General features: G+C 37.6%; 1 protein-coding gene across 1 annotated transcript in view; it reads left to right on the top strand.

Moving 5' to 3' along the window:
- Positions 1-156: 156 nt before the first annotated feature.
- The window catches only part of PDE6C (phosphodiesterase 6C), a 33059-nt gene continuing 16180 nt past the window's right edge, over positions 157-17035 (top strand). Inside the window, exons 1-11 of the mRNA XM_075108149.1 lie at positions 157-636; positions 11160-11312; positions 11426-11515; positions 11744-11884; positions 12455-12529; positions 12618-12682; positions 12794-12860; positions 13601-13648; positions 13853-14002; positions 14688-14831; positions 14915-14983. Of these exons, the coding sequence (XP_074964250.1) occupies positions 157-636; positions 11160-11312; positions 11426-11515; positions 11744-11884; positions 12455-12529; positions 12618-12682; positions 12794-12860; positions 13601-13648; positions 13853-14002; positions 14688-14831; positions 14915-14983 (1482 nt within the window). The remainder of the gene's footprint in view (positions 637-11159; positions 11313-11425; positions 11516-11743; positions 11885-12454; positions 12530-12617; positions 12683-12793; positions 12861-13600; positions 13649-13852; positions 14003-14687; positions 14832-14914; positions 14984-17035) is intronic.

Here is a 17035-nt window from a genome sequence, read left to right as displayed (position 1 = left end):
AGGCCACGGAGGAAGGTGAATGTACTATGACTGTGAGCTATACAGAATGTACAAAGTACCATTTTCTTACTAGTATCAAGTTAGGACTTCTTGCTACCTCTCCTGCTTTGATGGTGATGCAGTTCTAAAAGAAATCCTAAGAAAAATCCAGCAAAAATGGGTGAGGTAGATAAAGATGCCGTTGAAAAATACTTGGAGAACAACCCCCAGTTTGCCAAGGAGTATTTTGACCGAAAAATGAGGGCAGAAGTGCTGGGAAGTATCTTTAAAGTCAGCCCTGGAGAAGTGAAGGAAGGAGTCAGCTTCAAAGACATGTCCCGTCTGGAGGAGTGTAACATACTTTTTGAGTTGCTAACAGAAATTCAGGATGAAGGAGGCGTTATGGAAAAGATAGTGCACAAGGCCCTGCAGAGGCTGGCACAGCTGCTGACAGCTGATCGGTGTAGTATGTTTATTTGCCGTTCCCGAAATGGTATTCCAGAGGTAGCCACCAGGCTTCTCAATGTCACTCCAACTTCCAGCTTTGAGGAGAATTTGGTGAATCCAGACAATGAGACTGTTTTTCCTCTGGACATCGGGATAGCAGGATGGGTTGCTCATACCAAGAAGTTTTTTAATATACCTGATGTGAAAAAGGTAAGTGACTGTTCTTGGGGAATGGTTTTCTGTGCATTTGCTTGCTCGGCTTCCTGCACAGAGCTTGTTGTACAGAGGCATTCTTCAAACACATCCCAGAGACAGAAATCCAGACCAAAAGCAAGAGAAAAGCAGTGGCACAGTTTGCTTAAAATCCAGAACAACAACATCATGTAGCCTAATGAGGTATTTCCAGCATCCTTGCACAACAGTTTTAATGTAATTTACTAGAATAAGGGAGGAGAATATTAGATTAATACAGACCAGTAAGTACTTTTGCTTCTGTTGAACAAGGCAGGCTCCTATTCTGTTTTCCAGTAAGGGCTTGCAAGTGTTCTCCCTTATCTTTCTGTGCTGCCATACACGCACCCCTGAATACAATTAATTTGCAGCTTTTGTAATGAGGATGCTTCCTTATAAGTAGGTGAATGAAACCAGATGAGGATGATGTCAACATACACGTTCAACTTCAAGTCTGCCTTTGAAATTAAAGTGGTTCCAAATTTTGAGTGTGCCCAGTCCAGGGCTTTTGTTAGGAGCTATCTATAGAAGAAGATTAATGAGTCAGAGCTGCTCTGACATTTTCAAAGTTGCTGTTGAATTTGCACAGAATCACGTTCTTTAGTTATGGTGCTGATAAGGGTTATTACAAACATTAATTAAAATGATGAGTGACCTAACAGAAATTAAACATGCATGAATGAGAACTGCTTTAGAAACTGCTCTGAAATACATGGGGAAACATGAATGGGCTTTGATTGTTGTGGGTTTCTTCAAAAATAGCAAGCTTTATGTTATCAAATGGTGACATCTTCATATCTTTTTAGTCTTACGTGGAAAAGCTCAGCATAATCAAATGGTGCTAAGATAATTATATGAGATGGGAGCCTGGCTTCTCAGTATTTCCTATGCAGTCAATTTAAAATTCCAGGCCATTTTAGAGATGGAAACCACCTCAGTGTCCTCACCTTAATGTAAATAATAAAAATCTTTATACACTGCACTTATTTTCCAGGAGGCAAACAAAAAGTAATGTATTTTATCATGTTAAAAGTTGGCAGGCATAAAGAAATCAAGGACTACTTGTAAAGCTCAGAAACAAATGAAAATATATATGTATTTGTGAAAAGAATATTCCAATATATCATAAACTACCTCAGATGTAAGTAGGAATCACGTGAGCAAACAGAAGAATGACTGATTTGAGAAAACAAATCAGTTGATTTTTAACTGACCACTAAGATGCTTTCTTCAATGGCTGCTGTTCTGACAAGAAGCATCTGACTTACTGCCTCTTACCACCACATGGGGAGATTGGAGGATAATCCTTCTAAATTCATAAGGATGATTACATGAGAAAAGATCAGGAGGATCAAGAAAGATGTGCCTTCTATCAGACACTGCACTGCCCCTTAATACCATTATGTGAGAGGTGCCCAGAGCAGGGCTGCCCGAATATTTCTGCGTTTGCAATAGGAGTTGTTCAAAATTTTGTGACAAATGTAATTTGAATATGCTTAAATAAGAGAACCTTTCTGTCCATCTAATCCTGCTAGGTATACATTTTGCACCCATAAATTAATTCACGTCAGCTGAATATCTGTCCAGTTACTATTCAATCATTCTAAGGTAATCTTTACTTAGGCATCTATTTACTCACTTAGGATTACTGAGGTCGGTGCCATTAGGCCCACACTTAAAAATGCAGTTAAACCATGGCGCCATTAATCCACATTTGGTAACGAAATGTCATCAAAACATTGACGTTTTATAAGTTAATTGCAAAACTCCCAAAGACTTCTCTGGGACCAAAATTTGTTATTTAAAAACAACCTTGAAGGTCTCAAAATTACCACCATTTCTGTTCTGTTTGTAAAAAAAGTCAAGTGTCCAAATCCACACTCCTCACACAGGCAAAGCTCCCACTAATGTCACCAGAATCTTTACCTCTGTAGGGAACCCAGAACTGCAGCTTTAGTCAGTAACATGTAAGGAATATAATTAGTCCATGGCAGCAGAAATAGGCAGCCACTGAAGCCTTTGTCATGTTTTTGAAAGAATGATTATTTTTCAGATCACTTTGTATGCACTTCAGTCAAACTACATTGCCTGCTACCCAAATCCTGAGCAAAAAATGACAAGCAGCATTAAGCCAGAGAGGAATTTGGCCCCTATTGTCTTGTCAGAATACAAAATGCACAATGAATAATTCTAGATGGTTATAGTACTTTAAAGATGTCATGTCTAACCACTTTCAATAGTTGACACAATCCATATCCAAACAGCGTAGTGTTTTTTAAGTCTTAAGTACATGACAACTTTGACAAACTCACAGTGAGACATTTTCATGCTTCAGTCACCACCCCTTTATAACAAAAGGTGAATGTAAGGAAAGATCACAACAGCAATAAATCACTGAAAAAACACAAGACTCCACTTCTAGGGCCTGGTAGCCAGTTCTTTAGGGATTATCTCCTTCAGCCTGGAAAGGTACCAATAAACGTGAGGAAACTCCTCATCCTGACTAATGCTTCAGAAAAGAAAAGCAGAAGAAAAGACACAGACCTTCCATAATTAACTTAGTAGCCAGAACAGTCTCCCCCCCGCCCAAGATTATGGACCTGTTGACTGTGAGAACTAAGAGTGTTTAATCCAGGATTTAACACTAGTGAGAAATAGCAGGCCAGGCAGGACCACTACCCTCATAATTTGCCTCACATTATTCCCAGGGTCTGGCAGAGGATGTGACTCAAATATTCCAAAGTAAAATAATAGACTGCATAAAAATTGATATGTCCATTAGTATTCTTTAAATATGAACTGATAACACAGACAACATGATGAAGAGGAGCACAATTACTCTACACCTTTTGCTAAGGCTTTATTTCCAAATAAAGCTAAGAACTTCTGGGTAATCAGAATCTCACATTCTCAGCCACTAATAATCAATAACAAAGACTATATATATTTGCTCTAACCCATCATGCATTTAAATTATTGCATTTTTCCTTTTAATTCAGAGATATTTGAAGACAAAGATTTAACTAAGGATTGGAAACTCAAGAAATAATATTCCTGGTTATAGTAGAGTATTAAATTACATAAATTGTGAAAAAATGCTTCAAAAAAAGTGAAGGCTTTTGAATTAGATCCATAAAGAGACAAATATTCTCATGCTGAAATAACAAACCCTCATTTTTAAAGGTCCTGCACTGGAATCCACAACCCCCAGTGAAGTGAAGAAACAAGAATGTGGGGGGATTCTGGTGCTTCTAACTCAGATTAAGCAACCAGAGCAGTGATCGTTGAGGCAACTAATTTAACCACTGGAAACCTATCATACAAAACAACTTAAATACATCTTCAAGATGCAAGCACTTGTGTCATCCCTTTGTAAACTGAGACAGCTTCAGTTTGCATGAGTCTTTTTGCTGGGAGCTCTACTTCTCCTTAATGCAAGGGTGGGAGAGACTGTAATTACAGGCTTGTCTGAAGTGACAGGAGTTTCAGATTTGTGGGAATGTGCTGGTCCCCAGACTCCGGGCGGTCTGAGCCTGGAATGAGGAAGAAGAGACACTCCATCTGTCCTCTCAAACCTACACCAAACTGTAAAATAAAGATTATTTGAAGAGGGGAGAGAAAAGAGTGAAGGGAAGCATAGTTTTGCAGCTCTGTCGTTCAAACTGCCATGTGGCAGTGAGGAGACCTGAACACTGAACTGTGTGTAAGCAGTTGCTCTGGTAACACACAGCAGTGGCCCTGGGACCAGGCGTTGGTCTTAGACTCCCTCCTAGGGCAAGAAGACATTGTTGGAATCAGGTGCATCCATGTCAAAAGTATAAAGCAGTGGGAAAGCACAATTCGTTGCCCTGAAGATGGAAAGAATGGAGTCATTTTGTGGTGGAGCTGATAGCAGGACAGTCACTTGCTAATAAGATGTCTCAATACTCAACCCATGTTCTGCTAGTCCCCTAGCAATGTGATCTTGGAGAAGAAACCCAAATATCCAATGTATTGACAAGGCAGGGCATGTTTAGAAAACCTTCCAAGGCTAGAGGAAGATTGTTAAAATACTTTTAGAGGGCAGTTATTGAGAAACAAACTCTGAGTTGTTAAGATGAGAAGAAATGAGAGCAAAGATACACAATACTACAGAAGTACTGCCTTCTTGAATGTCTGGAAAGTAATGAGAATTGAAAGAAACAATCCCAAGATAAAATAAGACTGGGGAAAAAAACAGAGGGGCAGCCTTTCACCTGGGAAGAACTTGCATTGTAAATGTTAATGTCTGCTCCTACATTTTATCTTATCATCTTGATAATAAAAAACAGATAGTCATAAACTCACACTCAATATAATAAACATTAACTGGAAAAAAAGAAACATACTCCAATCTGTTACAAAGATAAATATTCAGTCAAATTACAAGAAAATATTTTAACACAGGAACAAATTTCTATTAATCATGCCTTCCAGAAGAAAAACCCAGACCTTTAAGTCTTTCCTTGAATTAACTTGTGTTAAAAGATGAAAGTTCCTAAAATTGTAGAAAAAGTCAACATTAATAATTAAATAGAAATGCTCCCTTTTAGCCTACTTTTCCCATTTTATGTGAAAAAATATCCCAACAACTTAAAACAGTATAATACAGATTCAATTTCTAAAAGTTCCAAAATAGCCACTAAATATGGCATATAACAGAGACGTTTCAGTGACATTAAATGCTGATTAATATATATTAATTTCTACTTGATTCAGTTTCAAACCCTAGTGATCTTGAAGATACCAAAGTCAATTTGTTCTGCAATGCCATTAAGTTACATGTCAAAATGTAGTTGTTTTATATCCCTGACAATATGTGATTTTTTGAGTGTGGCCTAATGAATGGCTAACTCATTTAGCTAATAGGTTTTGGTTTTGAACTGGACTGATGGCATTTTTGTAGCTGATGGTAGGTACTTCTTATTTTCCACTCATACTCAATTATATCATTATGAAACAAGAACATTTGTGAGTTGAAATTTGGATAAGCAGAAATAAGAGATGAAACAATATAGCACACCAATACCAGACACACAGTGGTAAAAATTTTGTTTGAGAAATCTGAGCCAATGCAAGACAATCAGTGGGAGAACAAAGTATCAAGAAGAGGAGGAAATACTGCAAAGTTACCAGAAAGAAAAACAGAAACATGTAAAGATGGTGGAAATATACGTGTGATAATGGTGAGCCTGGGACACCAGTTCCTGATGTCAGAGGTTCCTGTGTTCTTGTTCCAGTAGCGCTCCAGACCCACTCCTGCTCATCACACATCTAAAGGATGATGTATTTTAACCAGTCTGAGCTCATCTATCTGACCCAGAACCTCCAACCCAACATAGGCAAAGTCATCATAACTGCAAAGGGTCCCAGAAAGCCATTCTTCATCTGTGCTTTATAAGAGGAAAGAGGTGGAGGAAAATAGGCATCTGCTTTCTGGGCACTACCGCCTCACCTGCAGGATTAAGTCTGATCACTTCTCCTCGGCTGTGATATTTGATGCACTTTGCCAAACTCAAAATGGAGAGGTAGGCTGCACAGCAGATCCTGACATGTTACTTGGAGTTGACACAAGAAGGAAGGAACAATAAGAGTTTTTTGAATGGGAGTAATTGTCATGGTGTTATGAAAGCCAAGGTGTAAATGTCATCCCTGGGACATGAACAAAACATCATGCTGCTTCCCAGCAAGACCCCCAGTCAAGGAAGCAAAAGTTTACAGGAAGGTCTTATTTCCTAACATTTCAAACCACATGTGTAATGAAGATGTTGATGGTGTGCCAAATTAAAAGCAATTGAGAATAAGCAAGTATACTGGGGATGCGAGAAGCCTCAGTACTAACAACGTTGAGCTGCTGTCCCTATTACCTCAAATCAGCCAGAGCAATGAATCTTCACCCTGACTAGCTGAGCAGGCACGAGGGATCCTTGTTCCCTTATATTTTCATTTTGAGCTGCTTTTCACACTTCTTCATTTCTCTGTCTTTCCTGCATTTGTATAAATTACATACTTCGTATGTGCAACGGAAACCAAATTAAGGGCTACACTATCTCATTACTTAGAATAGTTTTTGCATTTTCTGATCAAAATTGCACTCGATAAATAATTTACACTGCAGACGTTGAACTGGAGTTTCCAAGAGTGTCAAACTCACTTGCCTCAGGTTGCATTTTGTAGTTAATCCAATCAGAAATGCTCAAGGCTTAGCTCAGTGTTCTGGAGCACAGTGTAGCAAATCCTAAGATAACATTATGAATTGGGAGTTGTACTTCCTTTATTAAATACAGTAGGGTGGTTCAATGAACATTAGAATGATGGCCTTCATTGTCCTTTAAGCCTGGTGTAGAATAAAGCCTGTGAAAGGTTAGCAATTGTTGCAGAACTTTTTTTCATAGTTTGCTTAAAGAATTGTGGGTTATCTAAAACCAGCCAATGAAGGAGAACTCATCATGAAAGAAATAAGGCCTTTAAAACTGGTAAAAGGAAACACAGAAGAACACGTTGCTCCCAAGAAGGGAAAAGAGATCTGCAGGGAGAGCCATGAAAAGAGAGACACAAGATGTCTGGGCAGTCCATCAATAAGAACTTTTTAGAAACAACAAAGTAACACTGATTATTTTTTTTTTAAACCAAATCTCATAATCATAAAGTATTATCTGCTTATATAGTTTTCTAAAATTAACTGTCTTCTCAAAATGCCTGTGGTTCCTAGGGAAGTAAGTTTTCTTCATTTATATTTATTTTACCTTATAGCAGACATGAACTTGCAGTTCTGTAGCTACAATTCAGAATCAGATGTGGTATAGTCTCAGTAAGCAAGTTTATTTGTAACTGCCACATGAGGAAAATAAAAAATATTTTTAGAAATTAATTAGCTACTAATTTCAAGTGTAGGCTAGATCCATAGTAGCTTGCCAAACCCCTTTCCCTTTACCTTCTGTCATCTATAATAGAAAGATGAACACAAAGAGGCATCCTGATTTTCCACTCCTGTATGCTGGTGCTACGGCTTGGTATCTTAGCTTTAAATGGAGCTAGTAGAAAATGCTTGCAAATGTACTACAGTTAGGGAGTTGTCAACAGACCTCCTCTCCCTAAGTTTTTTTAAAAGCATATTTTATGATTTAACTGAGAGATGAAAGTTCACAACATTGCTCTAGAAGATGGTTGGATTCATAAGACCAGGCTCAAATAAACTAAGTGTCCACATTCATATATTCATGGGAGCACAAAGCTGCTCTTCTGGCTCTGGTACTGCAGAGCACATTTCTGGCTTGTTTGTCTATGAAAATGATTTTCCATACATTGTAAAAATTGATTTTCTTTGAAAACAAAGGGAGCTTATGTTCTCAAGAGAAAATATTTTAAAACCTTGATTGGAAATAAAGGCTTCAAAACTCCTAGCAATTATGTGCAAAATATTCAATGATGAAAAGCCTAAATCTAAGCAAAAATTTTTGCTTGTATATGCAAATCATGTGCAATAGGACTCTTTGTATATGCTGTGGGGATGCTGCCAATGTGTTATTTATATCTTTCTGCATTGGTCTATCTAGGCACAACTCAGGATGGCTTGTGCTTACTGAACTTTTTGTATATTTAGACAAACTTGTATTCTTTAAAAATTTCCTCTCCTCTGCAAAAATTTTATGACATAAGTGCTTCTTCTGAACACTTCTGAACACAACTGCTTGTACCTTCAGCCTGGAGTTATTAAACAAACTAAGGCTCAGCAGCTGTGTCCTGCTGATTCAGCTCATTTGGTGTATACAGGTCCCTTTTAAGAGTTCAGAAATCCAGGATTGTCTGAAATTTTTATTTATTCCCTCATAGCAGCATACATCTCTCTAAAACCAGGAAGCGGGGCCTCACCATTATGCTAGATGCTCTTGGTGAGGCAGAGGGACTACAAAACAGGGTCAAATTCTCTGATTTACTTTCTTTTGAACGGCTAAAACAGTCAGAGATTCAGAAATTGTGACTGAAGCCCAAAAATACACCCAAAACCAGAATGGTTGCATCAGTAGGTAATACATTTCAGAGAAAATAAAATATTTCCTTGCACACCGAATCACATGTTGGAAGGGACCCTCGGGAATCAGAGACAGATTGACTGACATTTTCCCTGGATGTCTGTTAAGTGAAATACCCCTATACCTTTCTGCAGAAACAGAAAAAAATAACTCAGGGAAAGTTGGCCAGAAATAGAGAAAACACCCCCTCTTCACCTGGATGATACATTCGGAACCAGCTACACTTTCCAGGGACCCAAATACAGCCTGATACATTGAACTACAGAGAAAATGTATTGGTTACTTTTATTCTTCTCAGAGGGATTTATGGGGATGACACAGGCTGTCCTTAAGAGAATCAATTCTCTGTAAGAGCGCGCCGTCAGTATATATAGAAAAGACATTTCAGAGTTACTTCCACACATTTAGTTCCTTTCATGGAAATGCAGTCCTAGAAGGAAATCTAAAATGCAAATGTAAAAGATGGGATGTCTAAAGACTATGAAAAACTGAAGAAAAATCCATTTTGAACACATAATAAAATCCAGTCTACCTTCTCAGGGTTGTATATGTTATAAATTCAACATATACCAGAAACAACTGCTAAAGAGGGAAGAAGGAAAAAAAGAAATTAAGAGGAAAGATCCAAATAGTAGGCAAACAATTTTAGCTCTGGCATTTCCTAGCCTTTTCATGCTTGATTTTACAACCTAGAAAATGTTTGTTTGTTTATTCACTTGCTTGCTTGTTTGTTTAGGTAGCTTTCTGTATAATTTGCGAAAACAGAACTTCTGTTATGCAGCATAATGCAACATTCTCCAGCCCATCGGCAAGGAAGAGACCTTGAGATCCACCACACAGATCTTGGCTGCCTAAGCTAGTGCAGTAATTCATAGCAGTAATATGTATCAGCTCTGTGGGTGGACATGCACTAACAAGTCAGTCACTTTTTAAGTGGGTTCAAAAATACTTGCTAACAGCAGGGGATTGGTAAGGTCTGGGAATCCTGGAACTGTTAAAGGACATTCAGGAAGAATCTGCCATTGACTGTAGACCAGGACTTGAGTGCGCATCTCTTGGAGTTAGTCTGAGCACTGACTTCTTAGAAGTGGTAGATGTGAGGGGATGGAAAAGGCTCAGTGAAGACGGAGTCTGGCTATTTTAGCTGTATAGTAGAACCATGTCACTTCTCAGCATGTACTTATTAACAGATTTCAATCTCCCTCAGCTCATGTAGAAGTATTATTGTAAGAACATCACAAAACACAACTACCTTTGACAAACAGATTTCCCTGACAAATTTAAAATTCCTTTTTTAAATTAAAGAGTACACTGAAGCATTTCAAAGAAAACACCAAGAATTTCTTTGATATAAGGAAATGAAACAGCTTTCCATGAAATATGAACTAGCTTCCCATTATTTTTTATATAAAAGAATAATGAAGAAAATAGCTTTTACTAGACCCTCCTCAGCACTCGGTTTCAAGGATGAAATTGGTGGGGTAGTTAGATGTGGCTCATTCGTTAGTTGCGTGGTCTCATACCCACAGTGTTGCTGTATGCTTCTATGGGAGAACTTATCTTGGGCCGCGTATCTCCGGGACACAGGGCTCTACCCACCCTGGGGACAGTGATGCACAGACATCAATATGATGGATACAAAATGTCCGTTTATTTAACTGCGTCACACGCTTATATAGCTCTTGCACTTCCTGTTTCTGCCACTCCTATGGGGATGAGTCTATCTTTCCGTCACATCCCATGATCTTCCGGTCGCCGGTCCCTGTCTATTCCCCTACACCACAGGATCACACACCTAACAAAAGCATCTCTGTGTCCTGATTGCCCTGGTCCTACACCCTCCCATTGACCAGAAGAGCATGTTGGGCTGGGAGCAGCAGGAATAGAAGTCTGTCAGACAGGAATGAGTAAGAAATGGCTCAGATGCATACCTGCTGGGGACGCCTCTCTACCAGAAGCATTTTTAGCCATATACGTTCAGGAGAGATGGTAGTTTTAAACATGGTGTAACAGGACAGGATGATTAATTTTATCTGCAGAAATAATTAAATAATAATAGATATTACATAGCCATATGTGTTAATTCTCTTACATGCCAGCCATATGTATTAGACCCTCAGGTAGCCACAAAGTCATATTGCTCTCTCCTTTATTCTAGATTTTCCCATATTTTTAAATCCTCAAATGTCTCAACACTCTGATAAAAACCTGCACAGAACTTGTTTTCAAAATCTATATTCATAACCAATGCCTAAGTTAATCTTTTACATATAACTGCAAGATTAGGTTAAATAACAATAATGGTTTTTTGCGAGCATAAACCTATTGCACTGTGAAACCACACTCGTAGCATTGCAAACATAAATTATCAAATGAAATTATCATTTGCTCTCGGCATGGTAACTAATTGTATGCATTTCATTTGTTTGTTTTTTTTATCTTTTCTTTCAGAACAACCATTTTTCTGACTTTCTGGACAAAAAAACTGGTTATACAACAATCAGCATGTTGGCAACCCCCATTATGCAGGGTAAAGAGGTGCTTGCTGTTGTGATGGCACTCAACAAATTAAATGCCACCGAGTTCTCAAAAGAGGATGAAGAGGTAATAACCTCAGACATCACACAACAGCACAGTTGTTAGTTCAACAAGTAGTTTGAGTGAATCTACCTCATGATTTGATACTTTTGTCTTATTTTTGCTCTTTGCATTTTTAGGTCTTTAAAAAATACCTCAATTTTATAGCTTTGGCCCTAAGAAGTCATCATACATCATATCTCTACAATATTGAATCCCGAAGAAGTCAGGTATAGAAGAATTTGTTAATAATACTTTGGGTTTGTGTGAAACCATTATTATTACCATTATTTTATATTCTTGCAAGCTTATTGAAGTAAAGACAGCATGTACTGAATTTTTTAAATTTTATAATAGTAATGCACCTTATAATTTTATTCTGGAATGTCTAGGATTCATATGTCTATGTTCTTTTACTGTTGTGAACATTTACCATCTCTCTCTTTTGTTGTAAATAGATGCTTTTGTGGTCTGCCAACAAAATATTTGAAGAGCTAACAGATATAGAACGGCAGTTTCACAAAGCACTGTATACTATTCGTATGTATTTGAATTGTGAAAGATACTCTGTTGGTCTGCTGGACATGACTAAAGAGAAGGTAACTATCATTTTGCCTACTTGCTAGAAATGTGCTGCTCCTAACTTTGAGTCATAAACCCCATCCTTCTAATTCAGTAGATCTGCATCTTTCTCGTGCATGTCTCTCCAAGATACAAAGTTACCATGCTTTCTAAGCCTTTGGGATAATTTATATAAAATTGCACCATGTTACAAAAATTGCATGCAGAATATAAGCATGGCAAAGGATACGACCATAATAAACATAAAAGATAATTCTGAAATAACTTTTCATATTAATAATTCTATGTGAGAAAGGGTAAAAGAGAGAAGTGCAGGCCTGATTATCACTTTGTAAATACCTGCTTTCTAAAACAACAATTTGTACAACCATCCAGAGATAAGCTTCAGATTAGCCTGCAATTTACTGGCAAACATTTCTTGCCTGGAATATATTTTAAAATGTTTTCTTAATATTGTCTGAAATGTCACCACAGTACAGCTATGGAGAAAGAAAAGTAGAATTGCTATCCGCAGATTTCATGCTATCTATGAACACAGAACTGATTTTTTTTTCCCTTTTGCTAAACCCTGTGTATCATTTTCTCAGGAGTTCTATGATGAGTGGCCCATCCGGCTTGGGGAGGCAGAGCCTTACAAAGGCCCCAAGACACCTGATGGACGAGTGAGGATATTAATTTTTCTTTTTATGAATCCTAATTTTGACATTGAGGTTGTACAGGTCACCTACATGTTTTCCTCTTGTTGTTTAGGAAGTCAACTTTTATAAGATCATTGACTATATTTTACATGGAAAAGAAGAAATCAAAGTCATTCCGTGAGTATTCATTGGAAGCCTGCAAATGTGTAGTAATTAGATATATTGCTGGGATGGAATAATAACATGTCTGCATTGTAGAAATCATCTAATTTCATTCTGTCTCTAAAGGTCACCTCCAGCGGATCACTGGTGTCTTGCCAGTGGATTGCCAACATATGTTGCTGAAAATGGATTTGTAAGTTCATAGCAAAAGTAAAACCTAAAAGTTTTATTTCATGCAGTTCTTCTGATTGAAAAAAAAACACCCCAAACCTCCCCACAACCAAAACCCTCTACACAAATACTGTGCTGCTTCCAGCGTCCTTGGTTCCCATTGAAATCATGTGAATCAGTAGTCTGGATGGAGCCAAGCCCTCAGCACACATGGACAAAATATCAGGAGAATTGCCCTCTGACTGTGGTGACATTGGAGGAATAACGTGTGTGTCTGATGTCACTTTCCAGCTGTGCTAATTAAGTCTCACAACAAAATGTCAAAGCAAGAAAATCATGGTATACACAGTTTTAAAATTTTCTTTTTTTCTTATCTCTTCTTTCATAGACAATATATGTGATTCAAAGTTGCTATTAGTAATCCTGTGGCATTTTTAATAGGAGTAAGGATGGAGCCCTCAGTACTCACTTATTGCTTTCTATAAACTCCCATGCCATTTAAACTGGCAGTGGTTTTCTTGACCATTATGCTTATGCACTGTGAGACATCATGCATGAGGGAGCTTGCTACAAGCACTCCAGAATGACGTCTGTTAGAATAACCACATCTAATTTAATAGGAACAGTTTTAATTTCTGTAGTTAGCTAGGGTGCTCACTGTTGTTAGCTTAGTAAATAAATATGCCTTTTTAAAATATCAGGCCAAGTCTTGGTGCACGTTATATTCTCTTTAAACAATGTCTCCTTTTCTTTATCCTGCAGATTTGTAACATGATGAATGCACCCGCAGATGAATATTTCACATTTCAGGTAATTCCAGTAATGTTAATAATTATAGATGTTGTAGAAAAACATCCTAATGCTTCCCACCAATGAATTACACAGTTGATTACATAAATAATTTCTACTTTGCTTGTGATGCACTGGCCTTAGTGTTACATTGCCTATATCAATAGCTGTATTACTACTTTCAAAGAAATATAAAACATTTCCTGTTCTTTGGCTTTCCTACAGAAAGGACCAGTGGATGAGACCGGATGGGTCATCAAAAATGTCCTGTCATTGCCTATTGTCAACAAAAAAGAAGAAATTGTGGGAGTTGCAACATTTTACAATAGGAAAGATGGAAAACCTTTTGACGAGTATGATGAACAGATCATTGAAGTAAGCTTAATAAGATTAGAGGCTTTAAGGAGCCACACAATGTTAATAAAAATATTATTGTAAAAAGTAATTTTTAAATGTCTAAAATTTTTCAAATAGGCTATATTAACATCCAACCAAATGTCTATCTTCTTCACTATAGTCTCTTAAGAATCAGAAATTTTATTTCCCTTTATAAACCTGAAGATTTATGAGACATTATTTACATTGCAATAATGAACAAAAGTCAGATATAAGTTTATTTTTAATCATTTGACTTTTTAGTGATGGTCAGCATCTCCTAATTAGCAGTGAGTAAGCAGGTACGGTGTGCTGCTTGCAATGGATGTTGTGCCTGTGATCATGACAGTTCCCAGAGCATTCATGGTCACATGCACTTGGGCAAGATAAGATGCTACACAGTGTATCCAAGTCCCTTCAGCTAACTTAAGCTTCATAAACCTCGAAGTCCTGTGTACAAAACCAGAATATGGGCCCCTAATTACTAGGTTGAGACAACATCATTAAATGCTGTGAGGTACTAAGCGAACCTGTTGATGGAAGGTAAAGACCTCTAACAAGCAGAGTTATACCTTGCTTTTCAAAGGGCACTACCGCAAACTGGAGTTTAAGAAACGTAAATTCAAATTGTCCATTTAATTTTGTTGTCATGGTGTCATCTCCGCTTTCCTTGGCTTTGTTCCAGACTCTCACACAGTTCCTGGGGTGGTCTGTGTTAAACACTGACACTTATGACAAAATGAACAAGCTTGAAAACAGGAAAGACATTGCTCAGGAAATGCTCATGTACCAGACAAAGGCCACCCCTTCTGAAGTTCAGTCTATACTGGTAAGTTTCTGTCCACGGTCACAAAATTAAAGGAGGAAATTTGCTACACAAAAACTGATTTTCTTTCTCATTTTCATTTTTAGAAATACAAGGAGAAATTAAATGTAAATAGTATAGAAGACTGTGATGAAAAGGATCTTATCAGGATTTTGGTAAGTCATTAAAGTGAAAATTCTGTTTACATCAGATAGTAATGTTTCCTCATAGAAAAAGTTGTGTATAGCGAAATCCTGATTAATCAATTGATTTTAGCTATCAGTTCCACAAGCTAGATGGAGTTGATTTAATAACCAATCTTCAACCTCTTCGGTTCTTCTACGTGCAGACCCCACTGTTACCTACAGGGAAACATTCTGTCCCAAATATATATCAACAGACTTGGACAGTCAGAGTTATATAGAAACATTTATGTGAATTAACATTTAAAGTGTTTAACTTCTTTAAATATCCATGGGGACAGTGCTATACCTATAACTGAATTTATTTAATTTTGAAAATAAAAGAAGGGACATTGATGTAAAGCCATTTTCATTCTGAGCAAGAGAACACATGCAGGAGTGTCCAGTGGAACTAACCTACTTTCAGATTATTTTTCCTGCATTTCCTTAGGGAGAGGAGTCCGAAGGCAGTGATCAGTGACTTCACAGTGGTGAAACAGATTCGACCTAATCAGTTAAAAATCTACTACTAAACCAAAAATGCACTTTCTTTTCCAGAATGTGCAGTCCTCCAGCTGCCTTAGTATTTCAATCCAGACAGGGAGTGCCTGTTTGTGCTCACTTAGTGCACTTTGTTTTTTCTTGTGGCACAGTCCTGGAGCACATGCTTACTTCATCTGAAACAAAACTCAGATGTGCTCCAGGAAAACACTGAATGAACTCCCACTGTTAATGGATCAAAATAGAGCTCGGCTGAAAAAAAAAGGCCAAATACACACAAATCTATTGATTTCCAGTACCAACCGCTTCACACATTTCCTCCTATTTTACCACATTTGCTAACGTAGACATAGCCATAGGGAAAAAATCTCATTAAACTGTTTTTAATTATGTACCTGTACATGCCAGAATGCAACGGTGTTAAGGTTTGACTGGGTCCCAGAAAACAGGTAGTCACACAGCTTGCAAGTGGTGAAACCAAAAAACATCAACAGACCGTGTGTAGCTTCACATACCTTTTAAAGTAAATTTTAATTTAGTTGCATGAAGAATTGCAAAAATTAATAGATAAACATTATAAAATCTCTCTACTGGTAGAGCAACGAGTGATTATTATGGTACAGACTCCAAATGTAAACACATAATACTGGTATGAATTTTTAAATCTCCAAAAAGCAATTAACGTGAGCTCTCCCAACATTGTGGGGTCACAAATTCAAAGGTCTAATATCTTCTGCACTGCCAAGGCTACATGCAAATGCTTTATCCTATAATAAGACCTGGAATCCCAGATAGCTAATGAGATAAAGCAGGTGTTTCTAGATCTGGTGATTCACAAAGTAATGGGTCTTAGAACACCACTGCTCCAGGTGTCTTTGTCCTTGACCTCAGATCAGAGTAGATGTAAAGGAAAATCCCAGGGAGAAGAAAATACCTTTGCATGCATGTTCAGCCTTATTTGTTGAAATATATGCGTACATTCAGTCACCTTTTTTCCTTATCTGTAAACGGAGAACGTTTATAGGCTACTGTCGAGCAAGGGAGTAATTGTGATCATATAATCTATTTTTCATGTTGCATTAGACTTCCCTGAATTAATTCTTGTTTGGATTGGGGCACATCCTTTAAAATATAATACCGCTCTCCCTAGGCTCTGAGGTATGCAGATGAAAAGGGTTATAAAACAGTTCACTAATATCGCTATTACCAGTTAGGCTATTCAATATGAATCTATAAAATGTATACAAAATAGGCAATGCAAGTTTAATACAGGCTTCTTAACTTTTGTATCCTCCACGTTTTAGAATTTATTATATATTTTATAGAGGTTCTTCAGTACAGGGAAGAGCTGGCCTAAGCTCTCTATCTGCCCTTCAGAGAGAGAAAAATCCTGGAATGGTATCCAGACAGCTTCTAATGAATTTAGTACATGGGGAAAAGATTATGTACTTATACAGTCCACTACTTCTGGAACGATCCCTCATTTTCATCAGTGGTTGGGATTGTTCAGAATGCTGTAAATTACAGAAAGGCAATGACTAGGAC

The sequence above is a fragment of the Phalacrocorax aristotelis genome, chromosome 12 (genome assembly GCF_949628215.1).
Source record: "Phalacrocorax aristotelis chromosome 12, bGulAri2.1, whole genome shotgun sequence".
NCBI classification, from domain to species: Eukaryota; Metazoa; Chordata; class Aves; order Suliformes; family Phalacrocoracidae; genus Phalacrocorax; species Phalacrocorax aristotelis.
This window is presented reverse-complemented; position numbering and strand designations above follow the sequence as displayed.